At 52.7% G+C, this 22,299-nt stretch overlaps 6 protein-coding genes across 6 annotated transcripts; 3 read left to right on the top strand and 3 right to left on the bottom strand.

The window, feature by feature from the left end:
• Positions 1 to 274: 274 nt before the first annotated feature.
• HETIRDRAFT_105899 (glycoside hydrolase family 3 protein) lies at positions 275 to 4,804 on the top strand (the record flags this gene model as incomplete). Its single annotated transcript, XM_009553030.1, has 9 exons — positions 275 to 335; positions 393 to 478; positions 1,693 to 2,204; positions 2,260 to 2,365; positions 2,425 to 2,564; positions 2,621 to 2,658; positions 2,715 to 3,980; positions 4,039 to 4,154; positions 4,217 to 4,804. The coding sequence occupies 9 exons, from the start codon at positions 275 to 277 to the stop codon at positions 4,802 to 4,804; spliced, it is 2,913 nt and encodes a 970-aa protein (XP_009551325.1).
• A 27-nt stretch (positions 4,805 to 4,831) lies between these two features.
• HETIRDRAFT_389434 (uncharacterized protein) lies at positions 4,832 to 8,100 on the bottom strand. Its single transcript, XM_009553031.1, has 11 exons — positions 7,958 to 8,100; positions 7,787 to 7,900; positions 7,628 to 7,686; positions 7,192 to 7,313; positions 6,185 to 7,137; positions 5,979 to 6,128; positions 5,848 to 5,923; positions 5,669 to 5,791; positions 5,365 to 5,612; positions 5,188 to 5,306; positions 4,832 to 5,126 (listed from the first exon to the last, which is right to left on the bottom strand). The coding sequence occupies exons 1-11, from the start codon at positions 8,060 to 8,062 to the stop codon at positions 4,973 to 4,975; spliced, it is 2,223 nt and encodes a 740-aa protein (XP_009551326.1). The 5' UTR covers positions 8,063 to 8,100; the 3' UTR covers positions 4,832 to 4,972.
• A 702-nt stretch (positions 8,101 to 8,802) lies between these two features.
• Positions 8,803 to 9,814, top strand: HETIRDRAFT_105902 (uncharacterized protein; the record flags this gene model as incomplete). Its single annotated transcript, XM_009553032.1, has 3 exons — positions 8,803 to 8,899; positions 8,954 to 9,493; positions 9,561 to 9,814. The coding sequence occupies 3 exons, from the start codon at positions 8,803 to 8,805 to the stop codon at positions 9,812 to 9,814; spliced, it is 891 nt and encodes a 296-aa protein (XP_009551327.1).
• A 296-nt stretch (positions 9,815 to 10,110) lies between these two features.
• On the bottom strand, positions 10,111 to 13,540 carry HETIRDRAFT_480543 (uncharacterized protein; the record flags this gene model as incomplete). Its single annotated transcript, XM_009553033.1, has 19 exons — positions 10,111 to 10,443; positions 10,503 to 10,510; positions 10,571 to 10,650; positions 10,713 to 10,770; positions 10,824 to 10,939; positions 10,999 to 11,040; positions 11,099 to 11,177; positions 11,233 to 11,356; positions 11,412 to 11,566; positions 11,619 to 11,704; positions 11,758 to 11,813; positions 11,873 to 12,004; positions 12,064 to 12,119; positions 12,240 to 12,381; positions 12,428 to 12,841; positions 12,899 to 13,139; positions 13,191 to 13,250; positions 13,302 to 13,394; positions 13,446 to 13,540. The coding sequence occupies 19 exons, from the start codon at positions 13,538 to 13,540 to the stop codon at positions 10,288 to 10,290; spliced, it is 2,193 nt and encodes a 730-aa protein (XP_009551328.1). The 3' UTR covers positions 10,111 to 10,287.
• A 1,086-nt stretch (positions 13,541 to 14,626) lies between these two features.
• Positions 14,627 to 17,471, bottom strand: HETIRDRAFT_480544 (uncharacterized protein; the record flags this gene model as incomplete). Its single annotated transcript, XM_009553034.1, has 4 exons — positions 17,251 to 17,471; positions 16,434 to 17,180; positions 16,061 to 16,235; positions 14,627 to 15,745 (listed from the first exon to the last, which is right to left on the bottom strand). Exons 1-4 carry the CDS (start codon positions 17,448 to 17,450, stop codon positions 14,627 to 14,629), a joined length of 2,241 nt encoding a protein of 746 aa, XP_009551329.1. The 5' UTR covers positions 17,451 to 17,471.
• Positions 17,472 to 18,971: 1,500 nt separating this feature from the next.
• On the top strand, positions 18,972 to 21,780 carry HETIRDRAFT_65829 (uncharacterized protein; the record flags this gene model as incomplete). Its single annotated transcript, XM_009552903.1, has 7 exons — positions 18,972 to 19,242; positions 19,309 to 19,851; positions 19,899 to 20,328; positions 20,390 to 20,545; positions 20,611 to 21,306; positions 21,370 to 21,475; positions 21,530 to 21,780. The coding sequence occupies 7 exons, from the start codon at positions 18,972 to 18,974 to the stop codon at positions 21,554 to 21,556; spliced, it is 2,229 nt and encodes a 742-aa protein (XP_009551198.1). The 3' UTR covers positions 21,557 to 21,780.
• Between the last annotated feature and the right edge of the window lie 519 nt (positions 21,781 to 22,299).

Raw genomic sequence — 22,299 nt, forward strand, 5'->3', positions numbered from 1 at the left:
GCAGTCGCGCGTATTTTGCAGCATCTCAATCTATAAACACTGCTGTATGGCCATGTCGGAAAATCGACTATTTGAAGAGCCGCAGGGGTGCGTGCAGCAAGTGTGAGCCCGTTCCAGAGCTAACGCGACCTGGACTCGACTGGAGTCTTCGCCAGAGAATGGAGGAATGTATATACCACCCTTAGACTGCTCGAACGGTGTGTCTTGACTTGCGCGACGATCAGATTGCGCGCCCGAAAATGTCACATCGTCTGCACCAGAGGCATTTTCGAAGATGACGGTTCAAGAATTTGGTGTCTGGGTCGACAATTACGCCACCCATTTCGGGCTCAAGGGTGCGTGATCCTGATTTACTCCGATCCATCTCATGGCGCGCCCTGATCGGTCCTCAGATCCTCTTCAACCGATGGTGACGATGGAGGAGTTCGATACCTTCCTCAATGAGGTACAGGCAGATCTCGAACGAGCCGAAGAATGCGTGAGACGCCAACATCTCAGGCGTGAGCGCGAACGCCGGACTCGCAGGACCTCAGCGGACTTGAGGATATTTCGGAATGTTGGCGGACATTGACTATCGATTAATCACGAGCGTGTCGGCAGCATAGCATTCGAATAATACAAGCACTTCTATGTATCTGCTGAGTCCTGACGGCCTGACGGACCGCGTAAGGAACCCATGCTAGTGAAGGGTGGTCAAACGGATGCGAATCTATAGCAACAGGACAGTTCCTGCTAGAACCCGTTGCGTCCTTCGCTGGACAAGGCCTTTCTGAAACGGGTCACAGGCAGAAAATGATCCAAAGATCGGCTCAATTCAAGTGTTGATAAACAGATTTGTGAGCTTGTGAGGTCCAAATCATACCTACGCGCCCACATCAAAAGAGAGGATGTGGTAGGCACTTACCCGCATACAAGCTTTTCAGAACGGCGAGTCTGATTGCAGATCATCTGAGCGCTGTCCCAGGCTGGTCCTCTGTCCGACCGGCGACCATCTGCGAAAAAGCGGATGATCTCGGCAAATAGATAGATGAAGAATCGCGCCAGACAAGACGGAATCACCGAAGATATGGTGAGTGACCTCAGTGTAAGAGAAGGTTGAAAGTCACGTCTCCTCACGCGCAGGTTCGGCAAATGCCGTAAGTCAAGGAGCTCATATGCTCAGGCTTATATCCTTCTTGCTGGCTGCCGTCGGTGTCCCTCGATCCCATGTTTTCTGCTCGGCTCTTTCTTTCAAGAGTCTACTATTCTTGGGCTTGGTCTATCGCATTGTTATCCTCAAGGTCATGTTCCCGTCTACCAGGTCGCACACGATAATAAATCTATGTGCTTGGCTTCACCTTGCTCCATCTATCAGGCTATCAGGACAATGTTTCCTCACGCGCTTTTCACAACGCTTCTCAAGCCAAACGACACCTTCAGCCAGTTTGATCTGACCGGACCGCAGTCTTCGGCTCTATGCTTCTGCATTCATCAGGTGGTGATCACGCGCGACGCAGCATCCTCTCATAGTGGTGTCAAGCTTCTGTCCCTGGAGGTTGTCGGCTTCCCTGACCTCGGTTCACTTTATTCTGGACTTGTCACCGTTGGACTGCCCTCGTCAGTTCAGTCTCTTCTAGCAAACCAATGAAGTGTATCACAGTTGTTTCCTTGCTATCACTGGCCTCATGGACCCTGGCCTATCCTGAATGCCAGGCAGATTCCTCGGCATCACTGGACTCTGCCCATGTCTGCACCCTCGCGCGCAAAACAGACAGAGACTCCTTCGTCGACGACCTCCTCTCACAGTTGACCGTCACGGAACTCGCCCACCAACTGCACCTAACCTTCGCCGACAACATCATCGGCCCCAGCTCCACGAACGAGCTCTACGACGCGTACATCGGCCCGTCGGGGATCGGGCTCATCCACGACTGGTACCCGACGAACCAGTCACAGTACAACGACCTCCAGGCGCTGCACCTCTCGAGAGCGCGCGTGCCCATCCCGCTCCTGCAGACGGCGGAGTGCCTGCACGGCGTCGGCTCATTTCGCCAGTCGCTATTCCCCTCCCCGATCGGCCTCGCGGCGAGCTTCGACCCGGAGCTGATGTATCACGTCGGGCGGGCGATTGGGGCTGAGGCGAGCTCGATCGGCGTGCGGGCGTGTTTTTCACCCGTGCTTGATCTGGGGAAGGACCCGCGATGGGGCAGGGTGCAAGAGGACTTGTGAGTCGTCCGTCGATGCCCTCCGCACTGCGGAGCGATTCTAACGACGTGTTAGAGGCGAAGATTTCGTTCTGACGACCCACATGGGCGTCGCGTACGCGCGCGGGCTTTCCAAGAATGGCACCTGGTCTGCCCACGACGCCGTCATCCCGGTCATGAAAGTCGGTCCTAGCCTAGTATCTCCCGCATATCCCCGTCTTGTTCACCAAGCCTCGACCAGCACTTTGCAGGCCACGGGAGTCCCAGTGGCGGTGTGAACGCCGGGCCGTTCACGGGCTTTGGCATCCGACAGATCATGTCAGAGATGCTTGTTCCTTTCAAAGCAGTGGTGGAAATAGGGGGAGCACGCGGCGTGATGATGTGCGCTCCGTCTGTCTTGTCTATTTGCGACGAATAACACCATACACACAATCTAGGGCATATCATGATATAGATGGTGTTCCGTGTGTTGTTGGTAGGCATCGAAAGCTTTTGGATTTTAACTTTTTTCTGAACATCCGGACAACGCAGATTCCGATCTATACGAAGCGCTCGATTCGTGGAATTTTGATGGTTTCGTTCTCGGAGACGACGTTTCAATCCGAAATTTACAGTACCTACATAGGGTTGCCGACTCGCCTGCAAGCGCAATCTCACAGTGGCTCAACGCCGGCGGCGCGGTCCAGTACTATGACTATTCTCTCGACGTGTGGCGTGATGCCATCCTCGGTCTCGTGGACAACAAGACGGTCAGCGAAGCTACTCTGCGCCAACGAGTCCGAGGCGTCCTCAACGCGAAATGGGAACTCGGACTGTTCGACGACCCGTACATACCCGGGAATGTGTCTGTGGAGGGACTAGTCGAGGCGCACGATGGGTTGACCCTGGAGGCTGCTGAGCATTCAATCGTCCTATTAGAGAACAGACGTGACACGCTCCCTCTACGGCCTTCGGAACAGGGCATCCAGAAGATCGCGTTGGTGGGCCCTATGGCTGACACGTTCAACTTTGGCGACTATTCAGGCCCTTGGGGCAGCGGGCCCATTGACCGCGCGACGACAATTCGGGATGGTATCTCGGAATATCTAAAAGCAAACGCTTCGTTCGTGAATCTAGTCACCAGTTGGGGCGCCAACACTTGGCTGTACAATGGACAGTATCCCATACCTCGTAGCCTGTTGTCCTCGCCAAACGGGACGCGAGGAGGCCTGTTGACCACTTACTACTCTGACACCCAATTCTCGCAGCCCGCGTTCCAGACAATTCAAGTCCCCAATATGCAGTGGGGGCTGTATCCTCCCAACGGCTTGCCATCGAACAACTTCTCTGCCGTGTGGGAGGGTCACTTCACTGTCCCTTCAGATGCCGATGGCTGGCTCGGTCTGGCTATCGGCCCCAACTCGACAGCTTCACTTGAAGTCGACGGCTCCCCCGTCGTCGAGGTCCCGTATTCATCGCAAGGCACCTTCATCGGAAATATCGAGCCCCGCTCCTTCACCCGCGTCAACTCCACGCTGGGGCCCCCGGGGTGCGCGCCGTTCGCGTTCAGAGCGGGCGCGACGCATTCTGTGCGCGTGCGCTTCCAAGTCTGGAATAACGCTCAGAAGGTCGAGAACGTCGATAGCCTCAACGCGCAGGTTCAGCTCGTCTGGAACTTGGTCGACCGCGGAGACCCCGTCGGACTCGCTACACGCGCAGCGGAGGACGCCGACGTCATTGTCTTCGCGGGCGGCGGGGCGTGGAACAGCGATGGTGAGAATGGGGACAGAGCGACGCTGTCCCTGTCGGCGAACCAAAGTGAGTGTTCACTCCCGGTCTCGTGCGAAACCGCGGGTTTCCTAAACCATTGGTCAAGCTCGTCTCCTTGACAAGATATTCGAGCTGGGCAAGCCAGTCGTGATGGTGCTAGAAGGCGGGAGGCCATTTGCCATTCCGGACTATTATGCGCGCGCGGCTGCGGTGCTGTATGCAGTCAGTACTCGCGTCATCTTCGCTGTTCGCGGCCACCGCTCTGACTCTGACGTCTGTCCCAGTATTTTCCAGGACAGCAAGGTGGCCGAGCGATCGCCAACGTCCTCTTCGGGCTGTTCAACCCCGGTGGCCGTCTCCCTCTCTCCATCCCTCCATCCGTCGGCTCTCTCCCCGCGATATACAACTACAAGCAGTCGGCCCACGTCGTTGACTACATTGACGTCGACTCCTATTCCGCGTACTCCTTTGGGTACGGGCTTTCCTACTCCACGTTTTCCCGCTTGGGCTTCAGCGCCTCGTCCTCTCGAACTGATCTACCAACGGCGTTCACTGCAAACGATACCATTACCTTCCACTTGACTGTCCAAAACGTGGGGCCGCTTCCGGGGAGCGACGTGCCCCAGGTATATCTGCTCTCTAGGGTATCATCTGTTGTCCAGCCTTTGAGACAGCTGGTCGCTTTCCAGCGCGTCTACCTGGACGTCGGCGAGAAGAGAGAGGTCGAGATGACCTTGGATCCCTCTCGATTGCTCCTCACATACACTCGGTCCAAGACATGGGAGGTAGAGCAGGGAGAATATACTTTTGCTCTGACCACTTCCGATCGCGGCGGAGATGTTGGAGTGAACGCGACTCTGACTGCCCTCTGACTCTTGGTTCTCCAAGCCGAGAGATTTACAACTGAGTAGTAACAAAGCTGCAGGTACGCTACGTAGCATCACACAGAGTCAATCTCTTCTCGGACACGATATAGAACTATACGAGCAGAGTAGAGTTCATGTACAAAAAGCATAAGCAGTTCTACAGCCACGAAAAATTCACATCTTTCTACGTTTCCTGTCCCGGCCTCCATCGCCATTTGGACCGCCCGCTTTACCCAGCCTCTTCTTTATGATGCGTTCTAATGCATGCTTCGTTTCGCCATTGGGGAACTGCTTGAGGTCAAAGTAGCTGGTCGCAAACTCCAGAAGCCTATGGCAGAAAACAGCGTGAGATAAGGGAGCTTCGAGAGCCAGGAATGAAATGAGAGCACCATTCGGGTCTGACTTCTGTGACTGTGCGGATATATGGTCGAGTGGTGAGCACAAACTCGTTGAAGATGACCCATTCAGGTTGAGTGTCAAGACCACATGATGGATGCAGCGAAACAACCTATGTAAGTAGTGTCAACTCATGGCGTACGATTAGATAGCATCGTGAAAATGCAGACCTGGTTATCTTTGACTGTCAAGTAACTCCCCTTCTCGCCTTCCTTATGTGCTACTTGCATGAAAAACCCACAGACCAACGCCTGTCTGATATTCTCGTAATGCTTGCGCTGATCTTTGTATTCCACGGACACTAGGTCGATATCGAACCGCTCCATGATCCGCTGAAGCTGCGAACGGACGTTGTCGGCTTGAGCGAGCGAACGAGCAGAAAGATAGTTTGACCATGTCCAATTCTTGTCGTGCTGATCTGAGGGCGAAGTGAGTTCAAATGGATGCGAGGGTACCTAGTGCGTGATTGCGTACTGGTCTTGTACTCGTTGTAAACGTTCAATAAAGTGAGGTGGTCGCCATCAGGAACGGTCAACAGCTGCTTTGCAGCATCTGACTCCTTCCTTTGATTGTTTGGTCGAACCCAGACATTGGGCACTGGTGAGATACATATGATCGGTATATCCCCGATTTCAGATGTGAATTGAACATACCAGAAAGCATAGCGACAATGGTGAGGATTTCTTGACTGCACTTGAACTCAGGACTGACTATAAGCATCTTCGCCATCTTGAGAGATGATTCAAGTCAGCGATGCATTAGAACGAGACAATTAAAAACGCACTTGAGGATCAAGCGGGAATTCCGACATCATACCACCCAACGCAGTCAGATTGCCGTCATCGTCCAACGCAGCAAGATAATTCAGCAATTCGAGAGCTCTCATGAGAGTCTCTGGTGCAGGCGCATCTACATAGTCGAATCGCACCAGATCCTGCACATTACGTCAGTCCTGACAAACTCGAGATCGTCGTATATGATCAAACTTACCTTGATGCCCAGTTTGACTAGCTCCAGAACCGTGTTCGCCAAATTACTTCTCAGAATTTCAGGGTGAGTTTGCTCTTCCAGCTCCTTCATGAAATCCCTCTCCGTGTACAGACGAAAGCATTTTCCTGGTCGTGTTCGCCCAGCTCGACCTGCGCGTTGTTGCGCTGAAGCTTTCGAAATAGGCGATACCAGGAGCGATTCGACACGTATTCGCGGGTTATAGACCTTTTGTTTTGAGAACCCAGGATCTACAACGTACACGATACCGTCGATCGTGAGAGACGTCTCGGCGATGTTGGTGGATACAATGACTTTGCGACCTGGCGGGCCGTGAGGAGTTTGCGAACCTGGCGCTGCGTCGAATATACGTTGCTGCTGCTGAGGGGGAAGAGAAGAGTACAGTGGGATACACACAATCGGGCCAACGGAGTCTGGGTCCTGATTTTGGAGATCATCAGCTTCGATCTTGATTTTTCTGCAGGCATCCTCGATCTCTTCCTCTCCAGTCAAGAAGACGAGGACATCGCCAGGGTCTTCGGCGCGATGAATCATGAGCACGGTTCGGATTGCAGCCTCGACGTAATCCGGCTCAGGCTCCTGCGTATAGAAGATCTCGACAGGATGGGTTCGCCCAGGAACCTTGAATAATGGTGCTGGCGCATCGACAGTGAAATACTTCTGGAATTTCAGGGCGTCGAGAGTCGCAGACATGACGATCAGCTTGAGGTCCTTGCGCCTTTGAACCAGAGATTTCAGCAGTCCCATAAGAATATCGGTTGCGAGCGTGCGTTCGTGCGCCTCGTCCAGAATGATGGTTGAGTATCGGTTCAGATCCGGATCGTTCATAGCCTCACGAAGAAGCATACCGTCTGTCATGTACTTCAGGAACGTAGTGCCCGGCTCTGTCATATCTTCGAAACGGATTGAGTAGCCGACTTGCTTCCCGAGTGGTACTGCGAGATATAAGTTTAGCAATTAGTACGAAGAGCATCATGATGAGAGCATACCATCCATTTCGTCTGCAACCCGCTTGGCAACAGACATGGCTGCCACTCGTCGAGGCTGGGTACATGCAACGACTTTATTCTTCATGTGCGGGAGATCGGAGTAGGCCACAAATTGGGGTATCCTATACGGATAAGAATGAGCATTCAATCGGTGAACAAGGTGTAGTCGGTCTGATGGTAATTGGGCAGGGTGCACTGATTCTGGGTAGGGTAATGAGATCGCTCTGCGCGAATGCAAGAACTTCAAGCAGTCAAGAGTTCGACAGGCCTCATGGTAGGCCCTTCCATGAAGCCTATTTACTGACCGAACTTTGTACTCAAAACTTCGTTTTTAACAATAGACCCTTGTTGTGCCGCCCAGTTCCCACGTCTGCACCGATGCTGATTCCGACCCGCCCAAGTCCCATAGGACATACATATAATTGATGGCACTTACTGAGTCGTCTTGCCTGATCCCGTCTCTCCCACCATTACAATTATCTGATGTTTACTGAACTTTGCTTGAACATCAGTGACACGGGGCCTTGATGGAGAGGGTGACCTGAGACACAGGTTCTGATGCCCCCCTCAACAGTAAACCGACCAATAGACTCACCATGTTGTAGAACTCTTCCATCTGAGCATACACCGGCAACTTTTTGCGAACCGCCAGGATTTTTTTGTACTGCGGCGTGTGGGGACGCTTCGTAAATGGATTGACATCGCCATCCTGGAGTGTTTCCGGTGAAAATTCGTGACAAAGGGCTTGTTGAAGAGTTCTACGCACCATCGCCTTCGTGACCTGCTCTGAGTTGACTTTGCGGGGGAGGAAGCCAAACAGAGGCTCCTTCGAGTAGATGTCGGTATCAACTTGCTTTCTGTTGCCAGCCATGATAGCGATGTCGAGCAGGGAGGGTTGGAGCAAGGGATGGTGGTGGCTGCGCGTTGAGCAGTGCGCGCGGTTGAGTTGGAAAATGGTGGTCCGGCAGATGCCGGCCATGGCGAGCGTGAGACTCTGTGACACGACGGGTGACTACCACGGCGCGTGACAACGCGACTTGGTCGCGGACATCAAGTCCGGACGAGGCTCGTCAAAGACAATAGGCTAGTTGGATTCATAATGCGTGCCCAAACCCCGCCAGTTTGCTGCGATCGCCTTTATCTCTGTTCTTGTATCCCTCTCAGCTCTCTCAATTTTTTTTTGCATTTGCTTTTTCTTTCGACTTATTCACATAACAGCCTCCGATGGCTCAAAGCTCCTATGATTCGCGGAGACGGGCTGCGCCCTATTCACCGTCCGTGAAAGTCAGAGCGAGTCATAAGAAGCGCCCCCCTCCTTTAATATTGCTGTAATAGGTTTCGCAGTCCTCCAGAGATCGTCTATCTCATCATTGGTTGTTTCCTTCCAGGTCCAATGAATATTCGGACACCGTCCTCTGGTCTCCCGGCCCTCCTAACACAGCACAGACAGCTTCTTCATTTTCCTCGTCTGAAGCGTCAGACTCGAGTGCTTTGACTCCGGGAACGCCATGGAGCTCTGCCAGTGACAAATCTACTCGATATTATGCTCTTCCGGCCTTCCAAGTCTCTCCAAGTGTGGAGAGTGCTTGTATCCCAGAGCCATTTCAAGACATGGGTAAAGAGACCTCGCACACATCACGTCCTCGAAGTTCTTTGTCGAGTACAAATGTCGCTGCACAATCATGGCCTGAGGAACGCGCGCGAACCAGTATGTTACTCCCAAGATTGAGACTACCTGGAGATCTTATTAGTCATCACACAGCACTTCCTCTCTCCTCTTCTTCGCCAGAGCTTTCCTCTACCCACTCCTCAATCCCATTTCCATCTGATCCATATGCACACCTCTCGAGCACCCCTTGGACACTTCCAGAGTACCTTGAACTACTCTCACTCGTCCACTACGTCTCCCACCACGATTCCACTTACGATATATGCCTTGACGGCGACCACCACGACTGGAGTCGCATAGCAAACATGCTCAACTCCCTACGCCCTTCTACTTCCGGACCCCTACGCTCAGCCTGGGACTGCTGGCATCGGCTCACTGTGCCCTGGATCCGAGCTCCGTCCACCTCAGTCTCCGAAGAGGAAAGAGCAAGTAGTTCTCTATTTTCTCACGCACCCGGAGTGCAGCATTCCTACAAATTCGTCGACCTGGCGCAGCTGATCGACGTCTATGACATGCTTGCGCGCGTCCTGGCGACCGCACTCGATGATCCAATACAAGCGCTTCCCCCCGTATCTTCTGCGACGGCAGTATCTCCGCACTGCACACCGCCATCCGGCCGCCATTGCCATCCTGGTCAGTTTGCTCCCTCCTCCCTTGAAAAAGGGCCAGCCTCACCTGTTCTCGGTTGCTAATGGCATAGAATACCCGGGGCCCGGAGAACCCCCGAATGTTCCACCGCATACCTTTGGAGATCCTCACGACTGGGGCCTGTCTCCGTGGTTTCAGATGTGCGCCGTGAACAGAACCGCTCTGGGTCGGATCATGGACGCAGCCAGAACCGAACGTCCTGATCGGCATGCCCTTCCACCTGACCCAACAATCAAGCTGCCTGCCCACCTGCGAAATGCCATCCCGCCCCCTTCGCCGGTCATGGTCAATGCGCGACACCGGTGACACGAACCGCCTTCGGCCCTTCTTACGATCCTGGTGGTTGACAGAAGCGCCTCGGTTATCGTGCGTTTGTGCCATGTGTTGTTCGTTTGCCAGCCGCGGAGAGAACGGGGATGGATTACGTAGTGATTTATTGCTATTGCTAAGTGCTGTGTTCTTTGGAAGAAGTGTCTGCGCAGGGAAGTGGAAGTTTGTTATGATGAGTGATCGTTCTCTGTACTAGTAAGCCCATGTTCGGGGGACGGGCGACCAATGATAGTGTCCATGAGCATTGGTTCCTCGAAATCACGACCAACGCTAGTTCGTGCAACACTGATACATTCGGAAAACACATTTGACGATACATTCGATCGAATCGTACACAACGGATACTTCAAACACGCAAACACATACATGAACACACTTGACTCGACCAGGCATTGGAATGGACGTGGCCTGCTATCTTATAGCCACCACCGCCAAGGACTTGAGACTGCCTAGACAAAGAACATTTTCGAGATGATATTGGCGTGGACCTTCTTGAAACCAGCCTTCCAATCTTCGAGATCGAAGGGTTTGTTGCTGCTACTTGCCACATCGGAGTCGAAGTGAAGGTTGTCTTCAAAGTAAAAGGCAGCGCGTGAGCACACAATCTAGATGACCGGGTAATTTCAGTCATGAAAATCATGGGTATTTTGAGGAGGAAATTTACGTCGGCATCTGTCAGAAGAAGTATGTCAATCTCGAATCACCAACAGAGTAATGAAATGGACGACTCACAATATACTGGAGCAGGTATGGAAACCGATCTCGTAGCACGTGCATATGAATGACACAGCGCGTAAGACAAGTCTTGAAGCCTATATATGATATAAGATTGAGGGCAGTCGTGATGGCCTTGCATCCCAACACGTCGACTTACTTTGGGATGGAAAACGCGGGGTCATTCTGAAGAATGATGTAATGACCAGGCCGACTCGCTAGAGACCACATAAATTGAAGGTGAGGACGAAGATGAAGAGATGACACTCACTGCCTTTGAGACCAACATGCGACTGCAGGTAGAAGTCTCCGAGAGGGACGTATGGACTGGTGATCTTTTCGTCAACCACCAGGCCGGCCGGCATCTTGCCGCTTTTGTCCGTCGTGCTTGAAGTCAGCATATCAGCGAGCTTAGGTCGCTATGAAAATGCTTGATTTCGACTTACTCTCGTCTGTCGCTCCTCTCGGGGAAGAAACGAATATGGTGACTGACCATGGACATTTGTGAATAACCAAGGTAGGAAGGAACGATAGGAATGCATGTACCGTTTTCCAACGACGATGAAGATGAGCTGAAATTTGGCATCCTTTATCATCCTCTGCTCGACAATGCTGTCAAACGCCGCTGGGGATTGGTGCATCAGAGATGCAGCGTCACAGAGCAACTGATGGCACGATACCTTGGATCGCCTTCGTCTCCTTATCTTGAACCTGCTGATACTCTCCTTCCGATACTCCATCTCTGTAGAAGATAATTTTGGATGGCACCACTTGATTTTGGCTTCCGAAATAGTTGATCGCATCCTAGAAACGTAGAGATGTCACCGAAGTCGTAGAAATGCAAGTGAAAGCACTTTACCACCATCATTTCTTTTAGGTGCTCTATGATTTCCTGCCTCGGCGCTTGCACACGAATAGATGCCGCATATTGTGTGCAATCGCGGTCATACGATGCGACCAAACTTGTGATAGATGGCCTTTGAGTCCCGGCCGACGCATGGCCAACGTCGGCACCTATAAGGTCCTCTCAGCAAGTTCTCAAGTTGAGAGAAGAAGACGGACGCACCAACAACCATGAATGGCTTCTTACGAAGGTCATTCAGTGCTTGACTTACGACGGAGTTGTTGATGCCTCCGAGTTTAGTGTTGATCCTATCCACCATTTGCATTCGTAGTCTGATGATGAAAACAATGAGATCACTTACTTGAGGGCCACATTATTGTTGTATTGGTCATTGGCGTTCAGGATCTTTCCTCGTTTCTTTTTCCCCGTTGAAATTTGGCGTTAGCAGTTACATAAAAGCCCAGGTTGATACGTACCACGCACTGCGTCGCACAGGCCGCGACTGAATCACCCCAGACTTTAACCCCCCTGCGAAGATCTGCCGCGTTATCGGGGAGGACGACAACTAACAAGTTAAGTTGATGGGTTGCACGCAGTCCGTTCAGAGACTGAAGAGAAAGTCAGAAACTCTGCGAGTTGAGTTTAAATGATAGTATGACAAATTTACCTTTGTGAGATCCGCGCTTGGATTTATCTGGTCGATCACGCTTGGCGGATTAGGGCCTGGAAAGCCCTATGGTTTCAGAGTTTCCGATCAAGATAGTCATTGCTTGACTTACTCATCCCTGATCGAGTTCTGAGTGAGAAAAGGCAAGAGGAACCTGAAAAAAAGAAGATGCGTACCCAAAGCTTGACAACAGTCGTAGAGGTTCTTCAAAAATGTCCGTAGGGTTTGTTGAGGAGAACCACTGAGGTCCACGGCTCCCCAGCGGTTCAGCTTTGCTGGTCGAAAGAATTGTTGCTCTTTCACATTCCAGCGTCCGTCCTGGTTCTATCAAATACGGCAATCGTTTCAGAAGTGGTCGACTTACAATCTGGTTAATCACGACCTGATTGCCGTAGTGTATAGCTGGTGAAGGGAGCTGTCTGCCTTGAATCATCATGGGTGCTTCGTCGATCTGCATACCGATCCTACCGATGAAGTCGGATTGGGAATAGTTCAGGAACTGTCCAAAAACGTTGAACACTAGAAGTTCAAAAGTGTCAAATATCGGGTCACTCACTCTTCCTCTGACACCATCCAAGATGTTGTTGAGGCGTTCTGTTGGTGGCTTGACTGCAAAGTCCAAGACTTGTTTCATCAGCTCCGGGGGTACCTTCTTCTTGTAGATTTGCCCTTTGACGATCTGACAGAACTCAGCAGGAATGACCGCGGTGGAATTGATCTTGACGCCGAAAAGCATTGGCTGAGTTACGGTCTTCTGATGCGTCTGTCGATAATAGTCCTACGTGCATGATTTAGTACAGCGACAGCGAGTCTCATCTTCGGTACAAACCTTGACTTTGATCATGCCAACCCCATCCTTATCGAACTCATACTCGCCCGCATGTGGAACGAGGTCTTTGATCACACGACTACGCCGCGCACTGTGAGCGGGGACGACTGTGGTGATTCTGACGTTTCTCAACACAGCCTTCAGGTTCTTCCATTGAGGATTCTGAGGCGTTAGGCGCGTGAGTTCGCGGACATCCCTGATGCCCAGGAACTCCATGGCGAATTCGGGAAGCAGAACACTCGAATAGCTAGGTGGTGGATCAGTCGGAGAAGAATGCAGATATGAGTGTCAAGCTTACATGGCAGACGTGGTAGTGTCGATGTTCACGACCATCTTGCCCACAGTAGGACGGATGCTCCTACGAACTATGTGAGCACGAGCAGATATGACCAGGATGAAGGCTGCTCACTGGTAGAACCCACGCCATAATTCAAGGCCGCGACCGATGGACCGCTTACCTTCCGAGGAGAAGACCGAGCGCGCATTGAACGCCGATTGCGCCCTAAGTCATTGATCAATGCTACGATCGACGATCGATCAGGAAGGTTCTGACATCATGGGTGCCTGCCTGAGAAACAGTTGTAAAATGTTGATAGCCAGCGTCGCCTGTTGGACGCTGACTTTGCCTCGGATGACGTCCGTCAACATGCTAATATAATTCAATACTTAGTTGCACTTGCGGACAGAAAGAGAAACAGACCCTTTATCAATTCTGAGGACGCACACAATTCGGACGTGGAAGACACCCCTAGTTACCGCAGGGTTATCTGACATATGAACTTCATACTGAAAATGATAGGTCAATGACATCAAGTGTGATCATCGACAGGGGTACATACGTCCTTTCCAGGACCGAGGTCCGTCACAGTATATAGGTTCTTCTTTCCATCGAACGCGGCGCGGGGCTGGAAGTCAAGCGGCGCGGTAGATGTTTGCAACTTGTCAATGATTTCTATTCGACGACGCGCCCAAGGCACGTCGGGGCTGATGACTGGGAAAAAGAGACGGTTATTCGCGATACATGCGTAGATTGACAGTTAAAAACTCACCAACTAGACGCGAAGAACAAGACATGGGATATCAGTCCGATGCAATGCATGATGGATAGCTTCAACAAACCATCATAATGATAAAATATTTTATCAGGTAGCTTTGTGATTTCGAACGCGTTCGTTCGAACAGTGACGACCCGTCCGATAGGCTGAGACATTTGCACGATGGAAGGGAAAGGGGTTAAAAGTGCGTGAAGGGGAATGGAGGATGGGAGAGAGATGGATAGATCGAGGTATGATATACCGACTCTACACGTGGCCATGCGCACGCATTCCCCATCTTGACAGACAGAAGCGGGCACGATACCGCCCAAATTGCATTGAATTAGTAGACATTGCAACGTGAAGAAGAGCCCCTATGATTCGCTGTGCAGAAATAAGCTTAACGTGCTGAGACCAGCGAAGGCGACCCAAGGCGTTTATGAGCAAAGTTCCCCTCAATTGGAATTAGACTTCATCGGTGACAGCAGTGGTCTAAGCCCTATTTCAGGGTTAGGTTTAGATCAGTTCAGATGAAAATCCGACAGAGCGAAACATATCAATTTTTGCCGTGTCCTAATGAGTAGAGAAACTAGGAGTTCGTCATCAGACGAAGAATTAAGAATACACTAATCATGAAATTGAAAAGAGCGCGTGTCGATATGAGGAACGAACCACAGGCCAGGTGGACAAGACCCATCCATCACTGAAGGCGATGGTTGTCGGGCATGTAGACGCTGCGGTGCCGTTGGGCCAGCAGCCTTGCTACCTCCATTGGGTGCTCTCGCGCGATATACTGGAGCCGTTCGTTGTGCTGCCTCCTGTCGAACATAATCTTCTTCTCCGCAGCCTTGTACTGTTCCCGCAATGCCTGCGCGTCGTCCTCCTCGTCGTCCTCCTCGTCATTAGCAAGCTCCTCTTCCAGCCCTCGGCTCTCATTCTCAGACTTAATCTTCAGCTCCTCCGGCAACCAATCGTTCATTCGGAACCTCTGCGGCGCCGGCCTCTTGGGCCATGGCACGATGTTCCCTTCTGCGTCCAGCGGATTGCACTTTTCGTCCAGCGCGAACGTTTCCATTGCATTGACCCCTGCGGCCTGCGCAGAGGCGTTGAACAACTCCTTGATTTCCTGCATGCGGGGATACCACTCGCCCACGCCGACCTTCATGACGCGCTTATCGAGAGGAACAGGTTCCGCAAGGCCCTCGCCATCAACCCCGCGCCCCTTGTCGCTCGGGCAGTACCGCATTCCGACAAACCCACCCCGCTCACCGTTGAGCAGCCGCGCCATCTCAATAGAGAGCTCGTGTAAGCGATTCAGCCGCAGGTTGCGCATGCGCGAGGAGAAGGAATAATGACACTTGCGATCGTCGTTCGTGATGCTTGCGTAGAACGGGAGTCCGCGCGGCATCGAGCGGCACAGACGGGCTAGTGACAGCGCAAGGGGGCGCGTTGAGACTGTCACGCTGATCAGCGGGCGCCAGAATGGTGTATCGCGCAGCGTCGGCATATACTGTGCTCGAAGTTCTTTCACCGGGAATTGGGTAACAGGAGCTTCTTCAGATGCGTCGTCCTCCTGGGGTTCGGCATCAGCGTCAGCATCGACTACGTCCGCAGCAACACCTTCTTGCCCCTCTACGGGTACATCTACCCCTTCGAGCACGTCAGGGGGCAAGATGGGTAGATTCGGTATGTGGACTTCTTCCGCCAGCGCTCTTGGAGAGGAATGGAATTCGCGCTTGAACATTGACTGCGGGGTTGGAGGGACGAAGCCAGAAGGATGCGCGATAGTGCCATCTGGGTGCTCGACTTCGACAGGGATCTTCGCATCTCTCGGCTGAGTGGCTGCGCTAAAACCGCTGTTTACGTTCTTCTTCAGCACGTTCTCCTGGAGGACGCGCTCAAGCACGCCGAGAGTCTGCTTCTTGGGATCGCGTAGTCTGAGCTCCGAGTGAGGTACGACAGCAGCGGCGGGAGATGGCACCGTGAACCCGGAGGGATGTACCAGATTTCCGTGCTCGTCTAAATGCTCGAACGGGACCTTGTGTGGAGGGCGTGTCATGCCAGTTTCAAAGGCAAAGAACTCTTCGTCCTCTTCGCCTCGCTGATATTTGCGCTCAACGTAGTACTCTGGTACGACCTCATCTGGATCCAATTCGGCAGTAAAAGCATTCGGCGCCGGCACCTTGAATGGAGGAGTGCGGAACTCATGGGCAGGCGTTGGCGGCTCAAAGCCCGACGGGTGCCGCACTGTTCCATCCATCTCGGTGACTTCGAAAGGAACCTTCTCCACGCGCGTCCTGAGCTGCGCACTGACGCCCGTGTAGTCCTCTTCGCCAACTCTCTCGGCAACCGCTGCTGTCTGCTGCGCTAGATCGCGCGGGCGGCGATCCGCCATGGACTCCCCAGCCTCCCCAGGACTCGGCACAGTAAAACCAGAAGGGTGGACGATGACGCCATCGTCTACTTCAAACTCTGTGGGCACCTTACGTGGGTCGCGTCGCATGGACGCGGCGATGTCATTCGACAGGACACCTGCGTTCAACTCGTACATAAGGGAGCCCTCAGTCTCCTTCCGCTCTTCGATGGAGTCGCGCTGCTTTTTGCGCTCGACGTAGTACGTTGGGACGACGGCGTCCGGATCGTCCTGGTCTTTGGAGATGCGTGAAGACTTGGGTGCGGCGGAGGGCGGGCGAGAGGTGTGCATCTCGCGGCGTTCGAAGACGTAGACTTTTGTGTGGTCGCGTGCCGAAGTGTGGTATTCACGGGCCTGTGAGGGAGGCGCTGGAGGCGGCTGATGGGGTTTCAGACTATACAACGGGAATTCTGATTCAGAGGATCGGGAAGCGGATCCATCCGCGGGCTCGAGTTCCTCTCCAGCTCTCATTTTGCGAACGATCTCTGCTCGGTCCTCACCTGGCGCCCACCACCTCGTCTCTTTGATCTTGAACTGACGGGTCCACGGCCAGCGCGCATTGTCCATTGACGTCAGTGCCTCTGAGGTTGCACGTGAGCTGTTGAACATGGCGGCGATTTCGGGAAAATCGCCTTCGCGACAGATGCCAACGATGTGTTCAAGAGAGTCGGTGCGACCTATCCCATGCTTGACCAAGTAGCGAGACTCGAGAACGAAGACGGTGTGGGGCTCGTACGCGGACTCGGGTGGAAGTTCGTAAACCCTTTCTTTGCCGTAACGGCCACCTGGGAACCAGTTAGACGCTCTGAGATCTCTAGGACGGGTGAAACCTCCCATGTACCTGCACAAAAGACGTCAGTGAAAATTACAGGCGCAGACACATGAAACCCGAATTATAAAAAAGAGCGTACGTCTTGACCTGGGTGAGGGCAAGAGTGATGTCCATGCGCTCATCGCGCTCTGCCTTTGCAATTCGCCGCTTGGTATGCCTCATGAGCTCGACGGGAGGAGTGGGAGGGTGCTCATGGTTGGCATTGAAGAGGTGACCCTTTCTTCCCTTGCGCGCAGGGCTCTTTGTGCTCGCCCATCGTTTTCCTAAGCGTGGAATCATGGTATAGTGGATGGGGCTGATTGTCTGCGGCGTCGGCACAGAGAAAGCAGCACCGTGAATTCACCTCGTCCGCTGTTTACTCCTGTTTGTTCAAGGTGGAGCCCCCAAAAGAGCTTGTGGATCCGGTCCTCTCTTCCGCGTCCTTCAGACGACTGCACCCCCGCCTCCTTCTGCTCTGCCAACGACCTCGAAAATGCACACAAAATCGCAAAATCATGAAATTCCTCATAGCCAGCCGTTCATGCGCTCTCCCTGAAGCTCAGCGAGTTGACAAGGAAAGCCGTGCCATTACCTGCCGTTCACATGCTTCGTCGTCTCCACAGTTGACGTCACAGATGGTAGGCTGATTGGGCCTATAACGTCCGTGGATCGTTGCTGTTCTATGCTGTCACTCGCGATGATATGCTGCGACAGCGGCTGTTGATCTCTCCAAGTTTCATAAGATGAATACGTCGTTTTTCACAGATCTCCAACGGGCCTCAGCACCTCATCGAATTTTGAGGCAGTGATTATTCTTAACTTGCGCGAGCCTGACGTCTTATACTTATATGCCCCACTTCAAACGGAGTCCAACTGACTGTCTTTCCAATTCGGATCGCTCACGGCCCAGCTGACCTCCCTAGTAAGTCCGTGGCTAAGCTTGGCTAACCAGCTTGAGCGTCCAATCCGAGGCTGCTCGTCTCCACATCGATACGACCATAGACGCAAGCATGAGCACAGACCTGGGCACTGTCTGACGAACTATACATTTGGCTTCGTGTTCTAGAGTTTCCAGGTATATTGCAATTGTTCACATAGCTCTCGAAACACGTTGTTTCCTGTTTTGCTCGCTTTCCTTGTTTTCCTCGATCGTGTTTTCCAACAAGTTTTGAACGAAACGCCGTTTACATTCAGAGTGGAGCAACATCGGAGCGTGGTGTGCATTGCTTCTCTTAAATATAGTACTGGTACGTCAAGATCATCATGGGTGCGATTACCGCTCCAAAACGGCCGACGGGAAACGCATGGTTTCCACTCGTGTCGGGATCCTCTTTGAGTTGATCCTCCCATCTGTTGGCGGGCTCCTCGTTCTGAGTCACTATCTTCCTGCCGCACCGTGGAATGAGCACTGCATCGGGTCCTCGAGCACGATCATGATAGGCTGTTCTCGTCAACTCTCGAACAACCGTATGTTTCTCGAAGCCTCATGCCATGTCCCTGTCCTGTAAAGATAGCATCATTGGTCCATGTTATGGGGCTAGAGCTTGGAAGGTGTGAGGGCAGGCGCGACTTATGTCCCAGAGACCACCATGCGCGAAGCACATTCGACTGGGTGGACTTGGACCATGCACCCAACCCAAAAGATATAGGATAGCAATATCAGTTCCAAACCCTAGCAGAGATTTTACGGGCCACGTACACAAAGATATCTGTGTTTCTCGATTCTGAGCGATGCGTGGAGATTCGAAGGATGACTTTCTCACGATGTTTGGACGGAATTCCGTTGGTCGCTGAAACGAAATCCGGCTGATAATTGCACGGATGGCCGAGACGCTGCTTGCTATAGCCTTGGTCACATCGTCAGCTAGGGGAAGCAGTCTGATATGCCACTGGCCGCCATCTCCTCGAGCCTCTCCCCGACTGGCTCGCGCTCGGCCCATGCTGAGTACTGACGCTGGACACTACGACAACCCTTGGCGCGCCGCGAACTTGTCTGACATTCCGGGTGGACGTGAGACAGTGTACGGCCCCCTGAACATCGACACGGGCGATTGGGACTATGTATGGAAACGTCCCAACACGATGCGCGATCGTTCGGTGTCGTTCTCCCATTCGAACTCTCATTCCACCTCTGGAAGGACCTCGCCGATCAAGGAAGGGTACGAGTTCGACGATACGCCAGAGGACACGCCGTTGAAGGGCGACTACGACGACTTTCTCGGTTACTCTTCTGCATTCCTCGCCAGTATCCTCTGCCCTCAGCCGGCCTTATGCCACCAGAAGTTCGAGTTGGTGGTGGACGATTTGTGCTTCATCGGACACCCAGTATGCTCCGAGCCGGACAATGTCTGGAAGTTCAAACCAGACAAGTCTAAAGGGGACACGCGTGGCAGGGGCTCGAGAAAGAGGCGTGCGTCGGGCGAGGACCTTGCATCGTCCGTAGAGCTCGATCCGCACAATGCTCCTGTATTGGCATTTCAACGAAGTTCTTGGCTGCAGACCTTCCACCTCGTCTTCGTCCTTGACTTGCCCGATCCTTCTTCTTCCGCTTCAGGAAACATTGAAAAATATTTCGACGTCATATACGAACAAGTTGCCTTCACTCTCACTGCCGTCCTGTTCCAGGAACAAGTGCTCTCAAATTTTGTGGAGATAGAATGCGACGCTCTGGGACTCCTCAAAGACGACTATACAGCAAAAGGTCCGTCGTGTCCTTGAGGCCAGAATGTCTTATCTGATGGACTCTAGGAATGTCATTTGAGAGCTATATGGAGCAGGCTCTTCTCGTTTCGTCGATCGCTCCCGCGATGAAAATCCTTTACGAAGCTATCAAGTCACATTCGCTCGCGCACATCACAATCCACAACCTCCCGCTCGAGCTCCAACTTCCACCCCATCTTGACTCACTTCTTCACAGCGAGGATGATTTCGAGGCAATCGAGCAGGCCTACCATGGTGACGACTCGAGCCAAGACAGAAGTTCTTGGGCTCGCGAGCTGGGTTCTGCGTGGAGGCTCCCGAGATTGGAGCCTTGGAAAAGCTTGCTTTTGTTAGACGGCCCAGGGAAGGAGTGGATGGATCTGGATGCCAGCCTGCAGGCGTCAAGGGTGAACGAAGACGATCGGATGCTGGCGGACAAGTTGATCACGTTTTTGAAGATGGCCGACGTGACGCTGTCGTGAGTGTCGAGCTCTTCGATGAAGCTTGTGTGCCAACCACTATGTAATGTTTACCATAAGTCTCGCCGACATGGGCACTCTCCTCGACTGGGATCTTGAATCTCAGGTCTTCCCTATCGTGCGATGGCTTGTCCATCATCGAAGAGCAAAGGTGGTTGACGTAGTGCATCGAGGACTCAAGACCGTTTTTACTCTTCCTCTCAAGATGGAGACGCCGTGAGTCGTGCGTTCCGCAATATCCATCCTGATTACTGATAGCTATCCAAAATCGCCCTCGAAAGAATTCTTGAGCTGTCCAAAGAATTCCGCCGAGCGTTCTCAGACCCCTTCATACCGCCTCTCCCTCAACTTCTGTCCACAATCTCGACGTCCTCTTCTGCTCAATTCTATGCTGCTGTAGTCAAGTCGAAAGAGTTCCTCCCGGCCTACCATCTCGTCGTCCAATGGCTGCTCAAGAAGGACCTTTTGGTCACTTTGCACGTATGGATCAGGGTGGTCGCGACCCCTGCAGTCAAGGAAAGGACGCGGCGCATGACCAAAGACAAGCAATCTCCAAAGAAAAAGCGCGGGGAGGCGTCGAGTCCAGAAAAGGAGACCATGGTCCAAGAAGACGAGCAGTCCGAAAGCGAGAGGGACATGGACATGATCTTCGACTCTCCGAAGTGGATGCCGCTGTCGCCAAAAGATGCGCGCGAGGCTACGAGGTATCCGTCGGCGTCACAATATATATTTCCGGACGACTTCTCGGGGCCTCCAGTCCTTGAAGAAGGCATCGAAACGGACGAAGACATCGAGCCGGACGCGGAGGAAACCGGGGACGAAACGGGCGGCGAGGCGGGAGCGGAAGACACGAGCGAGGAAGACATCACGGTGCCGACCATTATTGCGGACCCAGGCCGTGCGACCTACCAGGAGAACAAGTGGCTCGAGGCCATGTCAGAAGGCAAGGACGCCGTCGTGTCTCAGCGTTTCGCACAGTGAGCAAATTGTTCTCGCCAGTGCTGATAAAATCTTGTCGTGACGTGCCGACGATCGAACAGGATCAATCGATACTTCAACGGCAAGTGCTGCGACGACGAGATCCTGTACCGCGCGGAGATCTCGAGGAAGCAGTTGCGCGAGGTGCTGCATCATTACGATGAATACGTGAGTTTCGATGCGGTGATTTATTGTTTCCGGTCCTCACTCGATAGGCATCAGCTCCAGATATTTCTGCACCCGTCATGATATTGACGGTCGAGCGAATCCCGCGCTGACATATGAGTCAGGACATCCGACCCTTCCTTGTTAACTTGGCCGAAAGTACATGACTTCACCGGCCTTGTAGATTTTGAAGCGTAAAATATGATTAAGTATTCGTCATTGTGTTCTGCAGGCGGAGCTAAGTACCAATGTCTAGATGAGGAGCACTCGTTCTGGGCGGTCTTTTCCCAAACCTTATACTTCATAGGAAGGATAGACGTCGTCCGTTGTCCTCTACACCAAGTTCCTGACTAGAACTCTTCGATTCATGACACGTCTCTGTTATCTCAACAGATCACGGAAATGTATGCGACAAACCAGTGGTGAAGCGGGCCGAATCTCGTTGATGGTAACGGCACCTGGGGTCACAGCTCGAGTTCCATTTTCGGGATGATTTGCTCCGGAAAATCCTACTTGTATCTTATCAAGACGGCTGCGGGTGCCATATTCACTCCAGGTGATGCAAGTTCTAGTAACATCACAGTATGGCATAGGCACCAGAAGGGATGAGCAGCCTGTACACTTTACACAGAAGATGGCCAGGCGAGGTCAGGCGATGATCTACATCACCGCCAAACCCACGCCAACCCACGCCACCTACGCGACTGCCTGCCTCACCGGATCAACGTCAAATCCCAGTTCTGGAGAAGATCCAGTCGCGTAGTACTGTACAGGGTCTTGCATAATTTTCGAGAAAGTTGCATCAGAGAAAAACCGGGTTCCTGAAC

The sequence above is a fragment of the Heterobasidion irregulare genome (assembly GCF_000320585.1).
Source record: "Heterobasidion irregulare TC 32-1 unplaced genomic scaffold scaffold_11, whole genome shotgun sequence".
Taxonomy (NCBI): domain Eukaryota; kingdom Fungi; phylum Basidiomycota; class Agaricomycetes; order Russulales; family Bondarzewiaceae; genus Heterobasidion; species Heterobasidion irregulare.

Bases quoted from the DNA above. Each gene is read 5' to 3' on its own strand.
- HETIRDRAFT_389434 (XM_009553031.1), bottom strand. From the start codon at position 8,062: ATGGCTGGCAACAGAAAGCAAGTTGATACCGACATCTACTCGAAGGAG. The intron at 7,314-7,627 runs GTAAGTGCCATC...TTATCCGTATAG, and splicing joins GGATCAGGCAAGACGACTCA to GATACCCCAATTTGTGGCCT. The intron at 5,792-5,847 runs GTATGTTCAATT...GTATCTCACCAG, and splicing joins CATTGTCGCTATGCTTTCTG to TGCCCAATGTCTGGGTTCGA.